Genomic DNA, 18,623 nt, shown 5'->3' on the forward strand with positions numbered 1-18,623 from the left:
TTGCTTCATTATGCTGTCCTCACTTCTGTCTGGTCCCTCGCATAGTTTGCTATCTTTATGACATGTGCTCCAGGTTCTCTTCATCCACAAGCCTCAGGGCATCACTACAAGTTAAACAAGGCATCTATAATCCACTTCTCTCAGCTTTGTGAAACAGGGCAAGCACAATCAAGAGCCCCTCTAGCTTTTTCCTCATTCAGATAGTGCAAGATTTTTTGAAGTCTCAAAAAAACATTTTGTTCCTAGACCTTCACCTTCCAGCGACACAGGTTTGACACTGCCTGTTTGTCCTTTGTTTGCCAAGGACTGACCACATCTTCTCCACTAACAAAAAACACTCCTTGTCAGATGAGAGAGCACGGTGTTAAGAAACAGCAGGTATTTCGCTCAGCTACGAATCCTCTCCCAACTTAGGAGTAAACAACTTGCGTCTCAGTGGCATTTCCTCATAATGACTGACTGGATCAAAGACTTCTACTGGGCTCTTCTGTGCTCGGAGAGGGTGCTTACAGAAAACAGAGTTGGAAACTTGAAGGCTAAAAGAAAAAAAGAAATAGCAAGATTTTCTCTCAAACAAAGCCAGGGCTCCTGGGCTGCTGCCCAAGATCACGGTCACCTCACTTCTTAAGTTTCTTCAGAAGAAAAACAAATACTTGTGCTTCCAAATTTCCCCAAGACCTGCAAGCGTAACTCCTCCAATCAGCATTTGCTCACATGTTTATCTTCAAGCTTGTATTCTGATAAGCTTTCTCCTTTCCAATATCTCACTCCACTTCAGTAAGAGCCACTAACAGAAGACAGAGACCAAAATCTTCCCTTTCTCTATTGCCTACATTTAGTAATCAGCAACTGCCTGAGTACTGTGAGGCCCAAAGCACTGCCATGTTATTACACACTTATCTCTGCAAAACCACCCTGCACAAGCGACAACTTCCAGGCAGGGGGGAGGGGGAATTGTGCAGCTTTGCGATAATTAAAGCATAGACGAGTGTCACTGCTGTAGATAATTATGCATTAGCAGTGAAATTACTTAATGGAATGAAATAAACTAAGCCAAATGATTTGTTTTAAAGAGAATTTAGGGTCTGCAAAAGGTTCCTGACTAACAGCCCAGGAGGGAGACAATGACAACCTGCTGTCATTCACAAAAACAATACAGTATCCTAACAGCCAGCTCCCACCTCAGCCCCAGGGATGGAGGGAGCTGAGGAAGAGCTGAAGAGAATTTCAGTCTCCGATTGATCCAGTGAATGCCATCCTGGGACCTGCCAGCCTAGAGGGGACCACTGGTTGGGATCATCTCCTAAGCAAAGGCACCAGCTCCTATGGGTCAAATTAATGCAATCCTGCCAGCCTTCCATAGCTCACCCCCACCGACAGCCACCAGACAAATCTCCTTTAATCAGTGCCAATACAGGCAAGGCTCCAGTCAACAAGAGAAACAACAGGATGAGTAGGTGCTTGACTCCTAAGAAAACCCTCTTCTCTCACCAAGTCCATGAGGTCTCCTGGGCCTGTCCTCCCACCTCACCAAATGCACTCCTACACAGCCTTCCACCACCACTCTTGTCTAGATGGCTCTCCACAGCATCTTCCTGCTCATTACAACGAGGACTCTCAAGGTCAGTTAGGATTTATAAAGGCAGCCATTTCATCTTTTGTGCTCCTCTGGCTACATTCCTTCCTAAAAGCTGCTGAACATTGGAGATTCTGCGGGGTCTGAAAGCCCTGCCAACACTAGGGCCAATTAGGAGTTTCAGGATGATGCATATTAAAGTTATTATGGGAGGCAGTTATGCAGCCAGAATAAATCTTAACTGAACCTTTAAGTGGTTTTTATAACTCTTGTTTCTCCCTCTTGAAAACAGATGAAAAGATACAAATCTCCTCCCTAAAAATCTGCAGGGATCCAAGCCAAGCACCAACTTCTCTCTCTCAAGAGAAGATTCTGCTCTGAAAGCAGCAACAATTCATTTTGTTCGAGGCCAGCTAGATCACCTTTGTTTTAAACTCCAAACCACTCAAGTCAGTCAGAAACAATATCAGTAAAGACTGACCCAAGATACTTCTTTCAGAACAGCACAGCACATACATAGAATCACAGGATCATCAAGGGTGGAAAAGATCTCTAAGATCATCCAGTCCAACCGCCAACCCACCGCCACCATGCCTGCTAACCATGTCCCTCAGTGTCACATCTCCACAGTTCTGAACACCTCCAGGGACAGTGATTCCACCATCTCACTGGGCAGCCTATGCCAATGCATTACTGCTCCTACCAAGAGAAATTTTTCCTGCAACCCAACCTGAAGCTGCCCTGGTGCAACTTGAGGCCCTTACCTCTTGCCTTACCTCTGTTACCTGGGAGAAGAAACCAATTCCACCTCACTACATCTCTAACTTCTGCTTAAACTTCACTGTTTCTTCAGTACAGGCATTCTCAGTCTGCACATAATCAAACAGGCAACTTTTTTTTGTTTTAAGCATGCTTAGCTTCATAGATTACATAAGATTAGAGAGCTAGGACACAGGTCAAAGCAGCAACTCTTCAAGAGGATCAGAGGAATGGAGGCAGCATGGATATCACGCATGAGACATCATTAGGACAGCATCTGCTGCTATCCTCCCACCACTTCCAAGACCAACCCTGCTGTCAGCAGCAGCTATTTACCCCTCCAGAAAGTACTAATGTAAACAAGAGTGCTGGAGACCAAAGAGGAATCGGAGGTGGTTAGGAACATCCCATATCATTTGTGTAGGAACCTGTAGTCCTAACAACTACCCTGTCCTTTCTGTGCAGCCTGAGCACACAGCAAACTCCCAAGCTGCTATAGCCATGCATTTCAGTGAGACAACACGTCCTGGCAAGAGTAGTGAGAAGACAGAAGCAGGTTCACTCAACACAGATTTCCAGTTTGTAAACTGTGTCAGCACGCAGTGCCCTCACAATTCTAAGTGATGTATTTCCACACAAACCAATGGACTGCAACACACAGGGTAAACTCATTCTGAAAAATATTACAGTCATTCCAGGAGAAGCTAGAGTCAGAATGAAAACAAATAAGTAAAAACTTTGAGACGTTTCATCGGTATGCAGGCAATCTGAGAGTTCAGCAGTTCCTGGCCAATTCCTGGCAGAGCCATTGTGGGTGTCCTTCCACTGCCACCTTCTGGAAATTCTTGAGGCTTCTTTGAAACTGCTTTTGACAGTAGGAAAAAACGTATGAGCTCAGTGAAGATATCAGTACTGCCAGGCAACCAAAATGTATTTCAAAAATCGCCAGTCAAAGGAGTGCTACACCTAGAATCACATCCCAAAGAATGGAACAGCACAACAGTCCACAAGATCAGCACACAGAGCAGCCCAGGCAGAGCAGTGGTTCTGACCCCAAGAAAATCCATAATTGGTCTCCCAGATTCTACTCAAGGAATGTAACAGATTTTCTCCCAGATCCTAAATCCAAAGCGTTGTTAATGAGAAAATGCTGCTTATTAGACTCCATTTGCACCAACTCATTTTAGAGACTCACATGAAAAGCCAAACTCCTTCTTTCAAAAAAGAAAGAATTGCTTCACTGAAAGTGAGAAATTTAAGAATTCAGAGTCAATACTGAAATTGTAAAAAAAAAAAACCACAGTGATAATGTACAGATCAGAAGAGACATTCTAATATCAGTTTTTTTATCCACGCTCACAAGTATACAAGATGTACCACTATATTGACTTGCCAGTAGATGACTGGAATTATCAAGCAGGAAATTTAAGTTCAAATCTGTCTGCATTACAGCTCTTAAAACAGGCAAATGACTTGCTGAACTCAACATTGAAACCTAACCAAGCTCAACAGCAACATCTGCTGGCCGATGAGCAGCAGCAGACTGGTTTGATACTGAAGGGCTTTGTTTTGTTTTGTTTTTTTAAACAAAGATGTCAATTTTCACTGCAGCTTAAGAATGCCAGTGAGGCATACACCTCATGTGCAAAAAACAGATTTAACTGCTAAACGCAAACACAGCATAAAGGCAGAGCTTGGTCTGCTCTTGCACGTACACATGTAGTTGGACAAATCTGCCATCTTTACTTACCTCCAAGATATTTGAAGACAAAATACTGAAGTTAAGACAAGTTTATGTTAGTCAGGCTGTGTTGAAGAAAGTCTTCCATCTAACTGCTCTAATTCCATCTGAAGAAGACCCAAGGTACCCCTTGAACTACTTCCTTTCCTAAGGGAACAGCCACCATGGGAAAGGCCTGAAGCAGCAAAGTATTTACCAACCACTAGTCCCATCCACACAAAGGAGAATGGTAGCTAAGACCATTAGAGCTCCTTTCCCTCCAGGTTCCTTAACACATTCCTTATTAACCTTCCAAAGTAAGCCTGCTCCCAAAAACAACATTAGAGCCTAAGCAGGGCTAATGGCTTCACTTAATTCGAGCACAAACTGATACTCCAGATTAATTACAATGAAAACTCAATTTTTGCCCCAGATGCATAGAACTTGGCAAAGTACATCTAGGCTGTTGTAAAGAAAAGAAAACGCAGGTAGCTGTGAACAGCTTCAAGACTGCAATTGTACCTTCCACAGCATCTGGAACAAGGCCACAGCGACCTGAGAGCCTGGTAGCTGCAGATTATCTGCCAGCTGTTCAGAAGCAAAAGGTGTTGACGCATCTCACTTCTGTTACCAGGAAAGAAACAGCATTAAGCTCTTATTGGAATGCAGAGAATCACCCCTTCCAGGTCACCCTCCAACAGGATATCACAAGCAAGTAGGTTTTTAACCTGCTATGATAAACTCCAGTAGCATAAAGCTTTGAAAAGTTGCACTCCAAATGCTGAGCCTTGAGCAGGAAATGGCATCAGAAGTGGGAAGGGCAACTTCCTCAACGACACAAAAATACAGGCTGGACTCATATTCATTATCTTTGAAGATTTAGTTTGCTTTGCAGTTTAAGTCCCTTGTGCTTTTTTCAAGTTTTGTACCTAAATATATATATATATATATATATATTTATATATATTATTTATTATATATATTTATATATATTATTTATTATATATATTTTACTCTGCCAAAAAAGATAAAAATCGAGGAGTGGGTTATAAGAAATATTAGTGTTTAATTGCAACACAAATATGGTTCTGTTGTTTGAGGAGGAAAAAAAAAATAGAAAGCATTCCTAAACTCCTATTCCCTTATTTAGCTGTTGGAATAGGACAGCATATCATAGGAAAATACAAAGTGACCGATTGCTCAGGTCTGCAACAGGGAAGAGAACATCTTTTGTGAGGAGCCACTTGTGCACTGGACATTCAGAAACTACAGAGGGGAGACAGTTTCAGCTTGACAATGCCAAATTACTATAGCTATAGCAAGATGAACGCTGAGGAACAAATCCATTCTGCTTGAAGGCTACAGAGGAGGGAAAAGGACAGAGAAGACATATGAGCCTATGTGCACAGAAAAAGAAAGGGGCTTCAAGTTATTTCCTAAGTAGCAACACTTTCACAGCAAAAGCATTAAGCTGAAGATACAGTGAACATACACGGCAAGTGCTCACACTCCTAATTGCAAGAGCACTGGTTGTTTAACAAATGTATCCTTAGTCTAATGTACTATTTGGGCAAGTATTAAACTGTGGAGCTTTTTACTTTCGGACACTAATTGTATAATTACAATAGGCCTGCTCTATCCATCTGTTTGATCAGCTTTTACTCTCAACTCATAGAGCGTCATCCTTCAAGTTTGTCCATCATCATCGCATCTTTGAGGATAAAAAGCCCCCAGTGTGACATTCAGACACGAAGAAAAAGCCAGCTAGTTCTCCAGTTCCTTCTCTCCCTCACAGCCTTGCAGGTGTTCTATTTTCATTGTCTTAAAAAAAAAAAATCAAAGAGAAAGTCATAATCTCACTTCCTCTCCTTTAGTACAGTTCCTTTTAAGAAGCTGCTCTCCATCATGTTTTACTCAGTACTCATAAATAATAGAGGTAATTGCAGATGCTCATAACAAATAAGTACAGAAAGTATACGTATATAGCACAAAGTAAACAATAAAAATTCTGAGGTGTTCCAAAAGCAGAAGGAATTCCTGGCAAACAGCAGCAATGGCATCCACGTCATGTTTTTGCTTGATGCGAGTCAATCAGAGAGCCAAAAATAATGCAGGGACAGACTTCAAACAAAGATAAATGAGGCTGCTGGCAGCTCAGTCCCTTCTGGTCCCCCTCCCCACAAGCAGCATGCATAGCTATTTCTACTCTATGAATTTGCATTAGGAAGTGGGAATGCTGCTCGTGGAAAGATAGGCTTAAAACTGCTGAAACTCCAAAATCCATCAGCAGCACGCAATTAGGAAGATATTATGCTGAGTGTAATAAGAAACTCTAAGAGAGTCCACCCAGCTGCCCAAGAGTTAACATAATGCATTTCTCATCAAAACCTCTTCCAAGAGGTTAAGCACACAATAGACTATCTAAAGCACAGCTAGACAGCCTGCTTGAAATTCCACACATGTTCCTCAGCAATGTATTTCTATTAATGTCCAGTGTGTGTCAGCGTGAAGATAAGGTACCAACATCATGTCCAACCAGCCAGCTAGAGAATGGGACGCCGTGTAAAACATTGTCTGATACTTAGAATCGCAGAGAACAGCGGCGCTTGCAATCTCACCCTCTGCACACACGGCTGATAACACCACCAGCGAGCAGCAGCACAGCCAACCCCTGCAGTTTGGGGAACAGGCAGAGGGAAGCAAATAAGGACAAAAATAAACTTCATCAGCGAACAGAGGCAGGTTTTAGGAAGCCCAGCAGAAGCGGAGGGTATAACTGAACTGGGAAAAGCCTCAGTGAAATTTGTTCTTTGTATCAGATTGCTTCACTTCTCATCTTTAAAGAACGTTAAAGAAATAACATCGGTGCTTATTTTGATTTCTCTCATCACACCACGTACACTCAGCTAGCACTGGAGCCTTGCTGAAAGACACTTGATTTGAGGAGCTGTGCCTCTGATCAGGACACAGCTGCTCTATCCAGGGTCTGAGCCTGAGACCCACCTGTTACACGAGCAGCTGCAGCACAGGAACCCACTGGGACACCCCACAGGGCTGTGCTGTACACACGGGTAGTGCTCCAGGCAGCTAGGAAGCTGACTAACTGAACACCTTATCAATACACTATCTATATCCCTCCTCCTATTCTGCCTCATTTAAACAACTGTTTTAAGACACTCATCAGACTTTCTTACCAAGATCCAGAATGGCCCCTCAGCCTTTCTCTCTTAGCATCCCCAGAGCATGATGCTCTCCCCACTCAGGTACGAGCATCTTCCTAACCACCCTCTCCACTGCCAGGTAGGGTCACTCCATGACATACAGACTGAGGCTCCAAGGCAAGGCAGAAGCATCAAATTAAGTTCTCACGGTGTTCAAGGAATGACAGAAATAATATCCAGTGGCAGGTCACCTACCTCACATCTGAGTGCAACATCCACTCACTGCAAACTTATTGCCTAGCTATTATAGTAGCCCTTTAAGCTCATTATCTTGCTCTCTTTTGAAATAACACTTCAATTCTGAAGCATCAAGAAAATTTTCAACCTTCTTCCTAAGGATCATCAATTCAGGTTTCAAACACCACCACTCTGTAGACAGAATACAACAAATACTGGAAAAGTGTAACCAAATTATCAGCTAGATCATACAGTCGTTTGAGTTGGAAGAGACCCCTAAAGGCCACCTGGTCCATTTCCCCTGCAACAAACAGGGACACCCACAGCTCCATCAGGTGTTCGGAGCCCATCCAGCCTGGCCTTGGCTGTCTGCAGGGATGGAGCACCCATCACCTCTCTGGGCAGCCTGTGCCTCACTGCCCTCATTGTATGCAATATCCCAAGAACAGAGAAGAGAAAAGCAAAATTATAATCCAAAAATAAAGTTTAACCAAGCTAGTGGGAACAAACTTGTTGTAACATTCTCTGCCTTCATACCTGCAACAAATACATTCCACGATAACACTTTTGCACAATACTGGCTCAAAGGAAAGCAAAGCCTACTACAACACCTTAATGCATTCCTGAGTATAGTATGCGGTCATAGACAGGAAGAAAATGAAGGCTAATCCTATCTTTCGCTTCTTAAATGACAGGATGGCTTTCCAGTAACCCTTAATTAGAATAAATGAATCTGGAGGAAGTTTCTGTGTAATATATGAACTTAGTAGACAAAAAGATGTGAAACTGGGGGAGAGAAGAATTGAAGCCAAGAGAGGGGAATTAGGCAGCACCACAGACAACTTCAATTTCTTGCAGCTGTAGGATTTAAAGAGGCCAACCTTGTGATAAGGTCTCTTAGCCCAAGAGACTACAAAAATGAGAAGCTCACAAACGACCATCAGCTGCTGAAATCTGCAAAAACTCTCCGAACACAAATTAACCTTCAGAGTCAGGAGATAAAAGACTAGCTGCAGAAATTGGAAATTGTTCAAGAAAAATGCTATAAAAATGTCTGACAAATCATAGCAGCAGTAGCAGGGAAAATAAGGAGAAAAGATGCCACATCTTCCCCCTAAGCCAGATAACACTTTTGCTTTTCCTCAAGAGAAAAGGAGAAATAACTGTTTTTTATGTTATTTCATAGGAATAAACATTCCCTACAGCTGTTCTTTCTTAGTTAAATTTAGACATCACTGGTGTTTCAGAGATCAGAAGTTCACCATCTAATACTGCAAGATTACTTTGTGTAGGAATTCCTTAAATGTTCAATGGTTTCATACAAAGAAGGAATTCTTTCACTGCAGAGATGCACCCACTGCCATAGCAGAAGGCAGTAGACAGAGAGGAGAACCAACCATAGAGGAAAACAAGGGGTGCCCCATTCACAGGCTGCAGATTAAGAGGCCACTAACTTTGAAGTCCACTGATTAACATCAAAGGAAAGACTGGAAAAGCATTTCATAACTCATACAACAAGAGTGATGAATAAAAGGTACAGGATCAGAAGCTACTTGCAATCCAGCTAGTTAATTCACTTATCAATAGCCTGCAACATAGGAAGCAACAAATGGAGATAAAAAAGCCTGCAGAGTCCTCAGCCAGGGAAGCACTGCAGACTGCTCCCAAGCACGACGACTCTTCCTTGCACACAGCAGGTCTCCATATCAGGCATTAAAAATGCAGAGAAGTGGAACACAACCTTATTAATGCTACTGCTTAATAGACTTTTTTAGGTCAAAAAATAATATTACCCCCCCAAAAAAAGAGAACTTGCAGAACTAAGGGCTGTCTGACTCTTTGGAAACACCTTTGGCACTTGGTGTGTGTCACTGTCTGCTAATTAGAAGCACCCACGATACTCAAGCATACCCCTAATGGCAGACAGCTCATCAGAGACAGAACCAGCCGTTAGCAAAGGTAAAGCAGTACTGCACGCCTGTTAATTACCAAGGCTGACCCAAAGAACTGTTAAATGTAATCCTAAAAAAAAAAAATAAGGCTATTTGAAACTGAACCAGAAATTATGACACCACAGGTTAAGATCTGAACTCCCTGCCTCTGCTACAGTATTTCAGCTATTGGGGCATACATTTACTCCTGAAGTTTTGTGTGTGTCACAACTCCAAACTAGCAGAAGTTACTGCCTTCCCAAGACAGCAGCACCTGGAGGAGCCCAGGCAGCCCCCCCAGCTGGTTTGGCATGCTCTAAGGGCATACAAGCTCCAGACACAGACTGTCAGTGCTCTGCAAACAGCCAGCCTGCTAAAAGGAGGTGCCTCCACAACTGGCAGCACTCAAATTACAAATTCAGGTCCTAATAGCTAAGATGCATCACATACTCCAAACAAAATATAAAAATGAATCTAAGGCGAGTTGTCATTCCTGCAGTAAGCATGTGTATTTGCTCATTGCTAATCACTGTAACAGCAATGAAAAATCAAACATGAAAAAAGTAACCCATTTTTTCCCCTCATTTTGCACTATAATTTAAAACTAAGTGCCCATATTTTCAGATTTAAGCCCGTGTTTTCTGCTTCACCCACTAAAAAAAAAAAAAAGCTTCAATCAAGAAACTTGCACAGAAAGTACTACTAAAGACTGAAAAACAAGATATGCTAGCAGCAGATTTGCAAATTTAAAACCAGAATGGTTTGAGCTCAATATGCTACATTTTAAGCACAGAGCAAATAGGACCAAACAGAACTGCCAGGTCATGAGCAGTGCCCAAACCATAAGGCAAGGCTGACAGGATCACTGCCTTCCACTGCATCAATTCATGCACGTGGGGAGGGGAAAAAACCACAAGTGATGATAGAGGCCTGAGCCCAGAAGCAACAGCCTCACCTCACAGATGTCCCCATGCTGTCACAAACACTGTGCTACTATAGGAGCTCAGTCGGTCATTACAGCTTATTATCTCAATGGTAAGAAATGACAGTGTAAACCAGAGATATCTGCTTATGGGTTAACCAGCCAGGATGAAATTGAGCTCCAGCTTTACACAGAGCAAATGAAATTAAGTCAGGTTCAGCACCCTTTCTAAAATCATTTTCAGTTCCAGTTCAGCTGCTTCTGAACTGGAACACTGGTCAATAACAGGCAAGAACACAAGCAAGATGAGCTTGAAGCTTCAGCAGTCACCAGAAGACCAAAGAAAGCTTTCCACCAATGGGCCAATAGGATTATTCCTTCCAACAGGCTAAGGAAATACCAGCTGGTATGCATTAAACATGTACATACCACATACACCTAGCATATGTTGTGTGCAAAGCCCTGAAGCTCAGAATCCCACACTCACATCAACATCAAAACTTGCTGACCCAACCACAGGCATTCCCACTCAGCACTCCGTCTTCAACCTTTCTTTCCCCAATCAGGGGTGGATGAAGAGAGGCTCTGAAAAGCAAACAGATTTCTGGGCAGTAGATTGTTTGAAAAGAATCCAGCTGCCTATGACCAATTAAAATAGGCTGCTGGGACACCCAGGGATGGGTGCCTGCAAGGACTTCATCCCACACACGTTCCTGGCCAGCAAAACCACAAAGAGCCACCAGAAAGCTGAGGCGACCATCCAGCCAGCTAGAGAGCAGGGCTGGGAGCAGCCGGCCATCCCTCATCGTCAGCCCGAGGGAGGACTTCCCAGCAATTTAGGCTCTGTGAACAGTCTGTTCTTGCACAGCAAGTGATGCCCTTCAGTCTTGCCTGAAACAGCTAATTATGGTGCAAAGTTTGTCCTACCATCACCCCACTTCTGAGTTCATTCTTTCCAAGCGGTACGGAAGACGATGACTCTCGGTCAATAACTCTGACAAAGCCATTATCCAAGGGGCATTAAACGGGGAGATAAGAACTTCGGGACTTTGCACAAATCATATTAGTTTGATTCTGAAATCTGCATAATGCTTCTTTTCAAAGTATTAATTTCATTTATTCTATTTGCTCTCCCTCTGTCCTGATAACACAGGCACACATGGCCCCTAAATGAGATCCTCCTATTTTATAAGTTATAATCCTCCCTTTCTAGAGGAGTAATGAGATGTCTTCGCTTAATCGTGTGGATTCTCCCCACCAGCTTCTGCTTTTCTCCAACCCCATCCCACATTGATTTGTTTCAAAGGCTTCAGCAAAAGCCATCAGGCTGGGAGTCACCGGCTGTGAGACGACAGCTCACAGTGCATACATTGCACAGCATTAGGAGATTACAAAACCAAGAAAAAGAAAAAAAAAAAGAGCAGCTTTGCTTGCAAAGTTTCTTTTGTTGGTAAGAAAAAAAAAAAGCCAGAAGCAGCAAGAAGAGACGAGGTTTTGATTAATCAGAAATGAAAAAGGAATGATTGGAGGTTTAGGAAAATGCAAGACTATTCACTACACAGCCAAGGAATTAAATAACTGTGATAACTTCAGAAGTTTCCCAAACTAGAGTTCAGAAAAAAAGACAGACTGATTCCTGTGGATTGCACATGAGACTACAAGCATTAGTCACACAGGGCAGGCCCTGCTCTGAAGTACCCTACCTATCACCCTTGTTGTCCTGCAAGTACTTGTGGTATTAAATTACTGAAGAGTCCAGCCAGCACTGTGATCCTGCAGAGACACACAAAGAAAACATTTTCTGATATAAAGCGGTGAGAGCTGTCCTGCAGCAGCTGAGCAGGCTGCTTCTGCCTGAGCCAGTCCCACACGTGTCACCAGAAGCCACACTTGCTCAAAGTGAAGACAATGCTGCAGTGTTTCTACTTACAGTTGTTAACTTCTTAAGCTTTAAAGAGTGTTAGTCAAAACCTAAGCTGTCTAGAACCTAAATACCTTGTTCAAAGTTATTAAAAAAAGAGAAGAGTGTAGAACAGGATCCACATCCTTTTGTAACCAGTGAACTGTTCACAAAAAAGATGATCAAGTTTTAATTTGTACCCTATAAACCATGAAGGGCCCAGAAACAGACAGCAAGTTCCCTACCAAACATTAGCCATGCTCTCTGCAGGACTTCACAGTACTTAGTCTCACTGAAATGCCTTAAAGATCCTGCCAATAATAAAAGGAAGGATGGAAGTCATAAAGAACAGATTAAACGACAAGCTATGTTCAGCACAATCAAAATGAAATCATTTCAAAATACAGCTATCATATTTGGATTTATGATCCACAAGTGGTAAACTTAAAAGGAGAATATAGCAGCGCTGCTAGAGACAACTGTCAGAGAAAGCCAGCCATGACAAAGTGATACAGGCAGGGCACAGCACAGCTCAGGATCTTACTGCAAGCATCAAAGTAGAAATAATAAAACAAACCTTCCTAACGATACGTGGCATGATTTTCAATTGTTACAAAGTTAAGTACTGTTAGAAGCAAATTACCAACTTATTTCCATCATGGGAGTCGTCCTGTTTTCTTCTGGCTTCCCTCATAGCAAAAAACAAGAACACTGAAAGCCCTTTCCTTTACAAACAGCAGAGAATTTCCCGTTCCACCTGCATCCAGACTACCACCAGGTACACCTACTGCCACTGCTCTTTCCTGCCTGAGAGGGATGACAGATACAGATGAGATGGAAGTGCAGTTCACACCCATTATTTACTTAATATTTGAGGGCTAGAAAGCAGCTAGAAGAGTGAGCAAAAACATTCAACCTCCATTCCAAATAAAGGAAGAAAATACTGGAAGACAAAGGGCAGATATGAGCAGGACTGAGCAGAATAAGGTGCCTGAAAGGAAACTGTAGCTGAGATAAAGCAAACCTGATAGGGATCCTAACAATTTTACAAGCTTGACAGAAACAGTTCCTGCTTCACAAGACACCTAGCAACTAACAGACAGCAGCTTTTACCTCATCTTTGGAAGCACAGGCTGGACTGTTTCATTTTTAAGAGTCTTAAATTTATGACTGATCAAGAGATAGTTAAAGAGCAATGAAATTTAACAGTTTCTTGGTCTTGCACCAGACTGCATGGCCAATACTTACATTTTACAGGTTACACAGGAAGAGCCTGATCAGATTTTTGCACAACAGCAAGTTTTCAGTATCTGGACATGCGATACTGCAGGATTAAAAGCTAATTCAGATAATAGAACAGGCTTTGTATGTTGGAGGTCAGCCCCCTGCTCAATTTAGAGGTACTTTCCTCAGACTTCACAACTATTGCCCGTCTCTGTTAGTCACAGCTCTCAGAGCTCTCTGTATCCACTGCAGGAGGGCAGGCCTCTGTTTCTGAGGCAGGCCTTATCTTCTGAATCCACTAGCTTCTCCCACCTCTCTTTACAGAGCTGCTAATGGCATTCATAAAGATAACACTCCTTGTAGTGGGAAGAGAGCTAACTCTGTGTCTGCTGACCCAGAGGAACAGCCTGCCTCAGACATCGCTATCCTAAAGCTCAGCAAGCAGGCAGACTTCTCATGGGTAGGGCACAATATGGCAAGCAGAAGTTTCCAGCTATACCTTCAAGAGCAACCTCAGAGCTCTACAAACACAGCCATGCGCTGCAGGTTACCACGGGGTCAGAAGGCACTGATGGGCCCAAACCCACAAACAAATACATTCACAGAAGGCATGCGACTGTTAACCACCAGGTGATCAAACAGTTTTTAATCAAAGAAGTCTCTATATCTCAGAAAGGCAGAAGTTGCAAGGGTACACAGGTGGGAAGCACTGCTTTAAGGCTGCTCTATTCTCATGCGCTCCAGAAGCATCTGCCATGGGTTACTGTCAGAAAGGTCTTCTGTCCAAACCATTGCACAGTTATTTTCACTTAAATGTTATTTACTCAGCCCCAGGTATTATTATTCAGCTTGATGATCATTGAGGTCCTTTCCAACCTAAGTCAATTCTATGACTGTAACTTCAAAATGCTTCACAGCAAAAATCACACGCCTGGCTACGCTGTGCCTATTGCTGTTCAGCACACAGAGAAAAAAAAAAACCACAAAGATTCTTCAGTTCAATCAAGTGCAAGCAAGAGATCAGTAGGACAGAACACAGAGACAACAAGCATTGCTCAAGTCTGTCCCCTCTTCCTAAGCCGTTCTTTCAGTATGCACTAGGCTAAGAGAATTATTCTCAGCCCAGTTTTCTCAACAAAGATTTTCAACATCACAGTTTACACAAACAGGCAGTTTGACCTCAGGTGCTGGAAGCACAGCCCCACCTTGCTGTCCCACCTCATCCCACTGCAAGTCAGGAAGAAGTGGCAGTTCCAGTAAGATACTGTATTGTGTACAGGCAGTACAGCATTGGCATAGTAATCAGTATTTAATGGAACACAACATAAAATGGTATCAAGTGAGCATTAAGCATCAGTACATTTTGTTACCAGGATGATAAATATCCAAGATTTTTTTTTTTAATTTGTGTACTTGCACAACCATAATCCAGGAACACAAAGCAAAGCTTCATGACAGGTCAGATCAGCAGAGTTTAAAAGCATACATTTGTTTCAGACACTTGCCAGTTTAAAAGAACACACTGTCTCAGATAACAAGCCCATACACACAAAGCACACTAACCATTCATACTTCTTCCCCCACAGGTCAGGCTGCTCTCAGCACAGTCATTGCTTGTGCCATTCCCTGCAAGCCTGGCCTTAGAATCACTGAGAAACAACTGGTGCAGCTTGCTGACTACACTCTAAGCCAAGGAGTAGAGTTACGAGGAGACCAGCATTTCAGACTAAAGCAGTTTCTAAACTCAACATACAAGTGACATTTGATGAACCCCTTCAAGCAGAGTGATTCCAGTCTGTCCCGCATGGGAACGTAGCGGATGCCGTTACTCACCAGCTGAGCTGCTCTCTTCCTCTCCTCATTGGTGCTGCTCCTTTCCCGCTGAAGGGCAGTACTCAGCACCTCACCAGCTGCTTCCCTTTCTCTTTTGGCCAGCCGGAGCAGCTCCTCTTGAACCAGGGCCTGCTCCTGCTCATACCTATAGGAGTGCCAAAGACAAACAGAAAAGTTGATCAGCTGACTTCTGGCACCAGGTCATGGCTTAGCATGGACAATCCTTGACAAGGGCAAAACCCCAAATGCATAATCGATTTGGCACAAAGCTGCTCACAGTCCCTCCGTTATCAGCAGAAATTCAAAAGTCCAACTTCAGGCATGACCTGCAGCTTTCACTGACAAACAGCCCAGGCAAAAACAGCAAACTGAGCTCCATATAGGCTTGTATTTCAGTTATATTTAGCTCTGTTGAGTACTTAATTATCACCAAAAAATTGCGATAATAGAAAGTAGTTAGCTAGATAAATAGATACTGCTTTGGACAAGATGAAAGGACGCACCACAATAAAAGGAGTGAGCCTGTCTCACAGCATAAAAGGAGCTAAATTACTCTTTTCCTCAAACTTCACCTCACCTCCTATATAATTCCTGCTCTGCAACTGTAGCCTTCTGACCAGAGTTACTTGCTGTTGGTGGCTGGATTCCTAGAAAGAAGGAAAGAACAAAACTGACAACTGTAATACAAAACACAGCCTGAATCATCTGATTAAGAATACTTAATACATGCCATCCCATCAAGACAATAAATAATAATCTAGAGAATTCTCAAGAAAATTCAAATCTGATGGAATTAGACTTTGTGGAAGAAAGAAACACTGACAGCACTGTCTTCAGCAAGGTACACTGAACCAAGTATACTACACACCTGTCTAGGGAAGGATGTTACTCACAGACACTGTTTTATACTGAAACATAAGCATACTTTTAGTCCATTTTCTAGTTGTTTCTATATTTGTGAGCCAACAGAAATCAAATCATTTTCTGAAGTGTAAGGAAAGTCAAATTCAGAAATCATGCTCTCGCCATTCGCTCGACGTACCGTGTAACCTGTGTTTAGTCTATGCTTCTCCTCCAAGAACAAACATTTCCAAAGAACAAAAAGCAGCACCTCCCCACCCATCCATTATATACTCCCTGTGCATGGAAAAGGGACAGTAAAACAAGTTTCAAGAAACACAAGATAACGTAAAAAAAAAATTACTGCCTTGCTTACTGTGTGTTTATCTGAAATTCTACACTCACAAAGTCATACAAGTTTCTTAATGCATCTGAGAACGATGGCATCCTAAAGACAAAACAAAAAGATCTACAAAAACAAGTTGCCTTGCTTAAGGTCCCACAGCAACAGAACTAGAACCACAGCATTTCAGTGGCTCTTCTCAGGATATATTCATGCTATATAACAAGAACAAGTGCTAAACAGCATGCTGTTCTGCTCAGGAAGCAGCAAAATTGCTTCTGAAACATTATTGGGAACACCAGGAAAAGTATTTGCAGGTAGGCCAACAGTCATACACACAAAAAAGACTGGAACTCACCCAGGTGGTGAAGGGGCTCTATAACTATGTGGCAGTCCTTCACAGGAAGCAGCCTAGGTCCAAGAGATGCTCTTCATTCAGTGGCTGGTGCTTATATGAGCCCAGGGGGGACCCCACACTGGTCCACCCCTCCTAGTCTCATGGGAACCACAGATGCAAACAATTTGCCTGTGCTCCCTGGGCCAGCCGCACCCCTTCACCAGGTGTTCACCATCAGTTCAAACCCTGACCTAACAGTTCCCCTACAGGTGTCAAATCAGTAGACCCGACAGGGACCGGCAGTACCTGTAGGAGATTTGGGTTTCCCTTCTGCGGCTGTTGAAAATTGAGCTGTACCACTGGGTAAGTGGGGTGACCTCTGGCTGTCCCTTTTACTTTGAGATTCTTTCATCCGATTCACTACATCTTCAGTGAGCTAAAACACACACATGAGAAAGCAATTACTCAAGTTAGTTATCTAAGCACTTAATGTACATATACGTCAGGATAAAGGCATTTAATTTGTTAGCCTTTAAGCTGCTCCAAAACCAGAAAAGCTCAGGTGGAAGGGACCATCAGAGACATCTGATCCAACTGTGTGAACTCAGAGACTAACCAAAAGTTAAAGCACATTTCTGAGGGCATTATCCCAGTGCCTCTTGAACACTGACAGATGTGAGGCACCAATCACCTTGCTAGGAAGCCTGATCACGTTTACAGTGAAGGTGCTCTGCTGTTCTCCTCGTGAGGGATGGCATTAGAGGCCATACAGGAGTCCCAAAAGATTGCAGCCAGCATCTTTCTTCATCCACCGAGCAGACGGCCATAGCAGAAAACTGGCGATAAAAATTCCAGCCTACAGACAAACTAAGAGCCACACCTGCCCAATTTCAACCTGAAAGGCAGTAGGTATCTCAAAATAATTCTGTTCCATAGAAATACAGTGCGAATGAGCAGCGCCCATTGGAGGCGAACCAAACAGAACGCAGCCTTCACATTCAGCCCGCGGGCAGGGCAGGCTGCGCACACACACAGCGCCCATCACCCAGGAACGGCGTCCAAAGGCACACAGAAATACAGCTGCCGTGGGCACACGGAGCTCGGCGCGGAGTCGCACCACACACACGGTGCACTGAGATGGGTGCAGGCCGGCCCGGGGCTGCTGCGTCCCCCCGAGCAAAGCCGCGCCCGGGCCCGCCGCCCCGCAGCGCCTCACCCTGATGCCCTGCAGCACCCGGACTTGCTCCCGCTCGTCCAGCCCGAAGGACACCTTCCTGCCGCCGTGGCTACTCTCGCTGCCCCCCATGCCGGCGGGGCGGCCGCTGGGGACGCCTCTCCTCCCGCGCCGAGCAGCGCCTCCCCTTTGCCGGCGCCCGCCAACATCGCGGGCTCCCATTGGCGGGCGGCTCCGGGGCTGCCAATCGCGTGGCGCCGTACTGGCGGCGGGCCGCGGGGCACCACGGGAGCTGTGGTCCGGAGGCGGCAGCCCGGCGGCGGGGACGTCCGAGCGCGTCCTGCGCGGACACGGCACATCCAGAGCTCCCTGCTCCGGCCGGCAGACAGCCCCGTCCTACTGCTTCGTCCTGCAAGCGGCGAATATTTGTGTAGTTCTTTGGGGACTTTCCCCATTGCTGGAATTCTCAAGAGTGCAGCGTGACAGAGCAGCGTCAGCTGTTGGCACTGAAAAAGCCCATCACCATTCATCCCAAAGCCCAGAACGAGAAGTCTCGCCACACAGGCTTTTTCCTAAGGAAGAAACCCTGCCTACAGCAGAGCCCCCAGTGCTGGAGACACCTGGGAACAGCAGGATCCAGTTACAGAGAACAAACTCAACTGCTTA

The 18,623-nt window shown here is 44.0% G+C and overlaps 1 protein-coding gene across 1 annotated transcript in view; it reads right to left on the bottom strand.

Moving 5' to 3' along the window:
* CHCHD6 (coiled-coil-helix-coiled-coil-helix domain containing 6) overlaps positions 1 to 18,132 on the bottom strand; it is a 101,111-nt gene extending 82,979 nt beyond the window's left edge. The window contains exons 1-4 of the mRNA XM_042880517.1: positions 18,000 to 18,132; positions 17,090 to 17,219; positions 15,841 to 15,910; positions 15,264 to 15,408 (exon numbers count right to left, since the gene is read on the bottom strand). Coding sequence (XP_042736451.1) covers positions 15,264 to 15,408; positions 15,841 to 15,910; positions 17,090 to 17,219; positions 18,000 to 18,089 — 435 coding nt within the window. The 5' untranslated portion in view covers positions 18,090 to 18,132. The remainder of the gene's footprint in view (positions 1 to 15,263; positions 15,409 to 15,840; positions 15,911 to 17,089; positions 17,220 to 17,999) is intronic.
* Between the last annotated feature and the right edge of the window lie 491 nt (positions 18,133 to 18,623).

The sequence above is a fragment of the Lagopus leucura genome, unplaced genomic scaffold, assembly GCF_019238085.1.
Source record: "Lagopus leucura isolate 7727_CA_CO unplaced genomic scaffold, USGS_WTPT01 Super-Scaffold_100026, whole genome shotgun sequence".
Taxonomy (NCBI): Eukaryota; Metazoa; Chordata; class Aves; order Galliformes; family Phasianidae; genus Lagopus; species Lagopus leucura.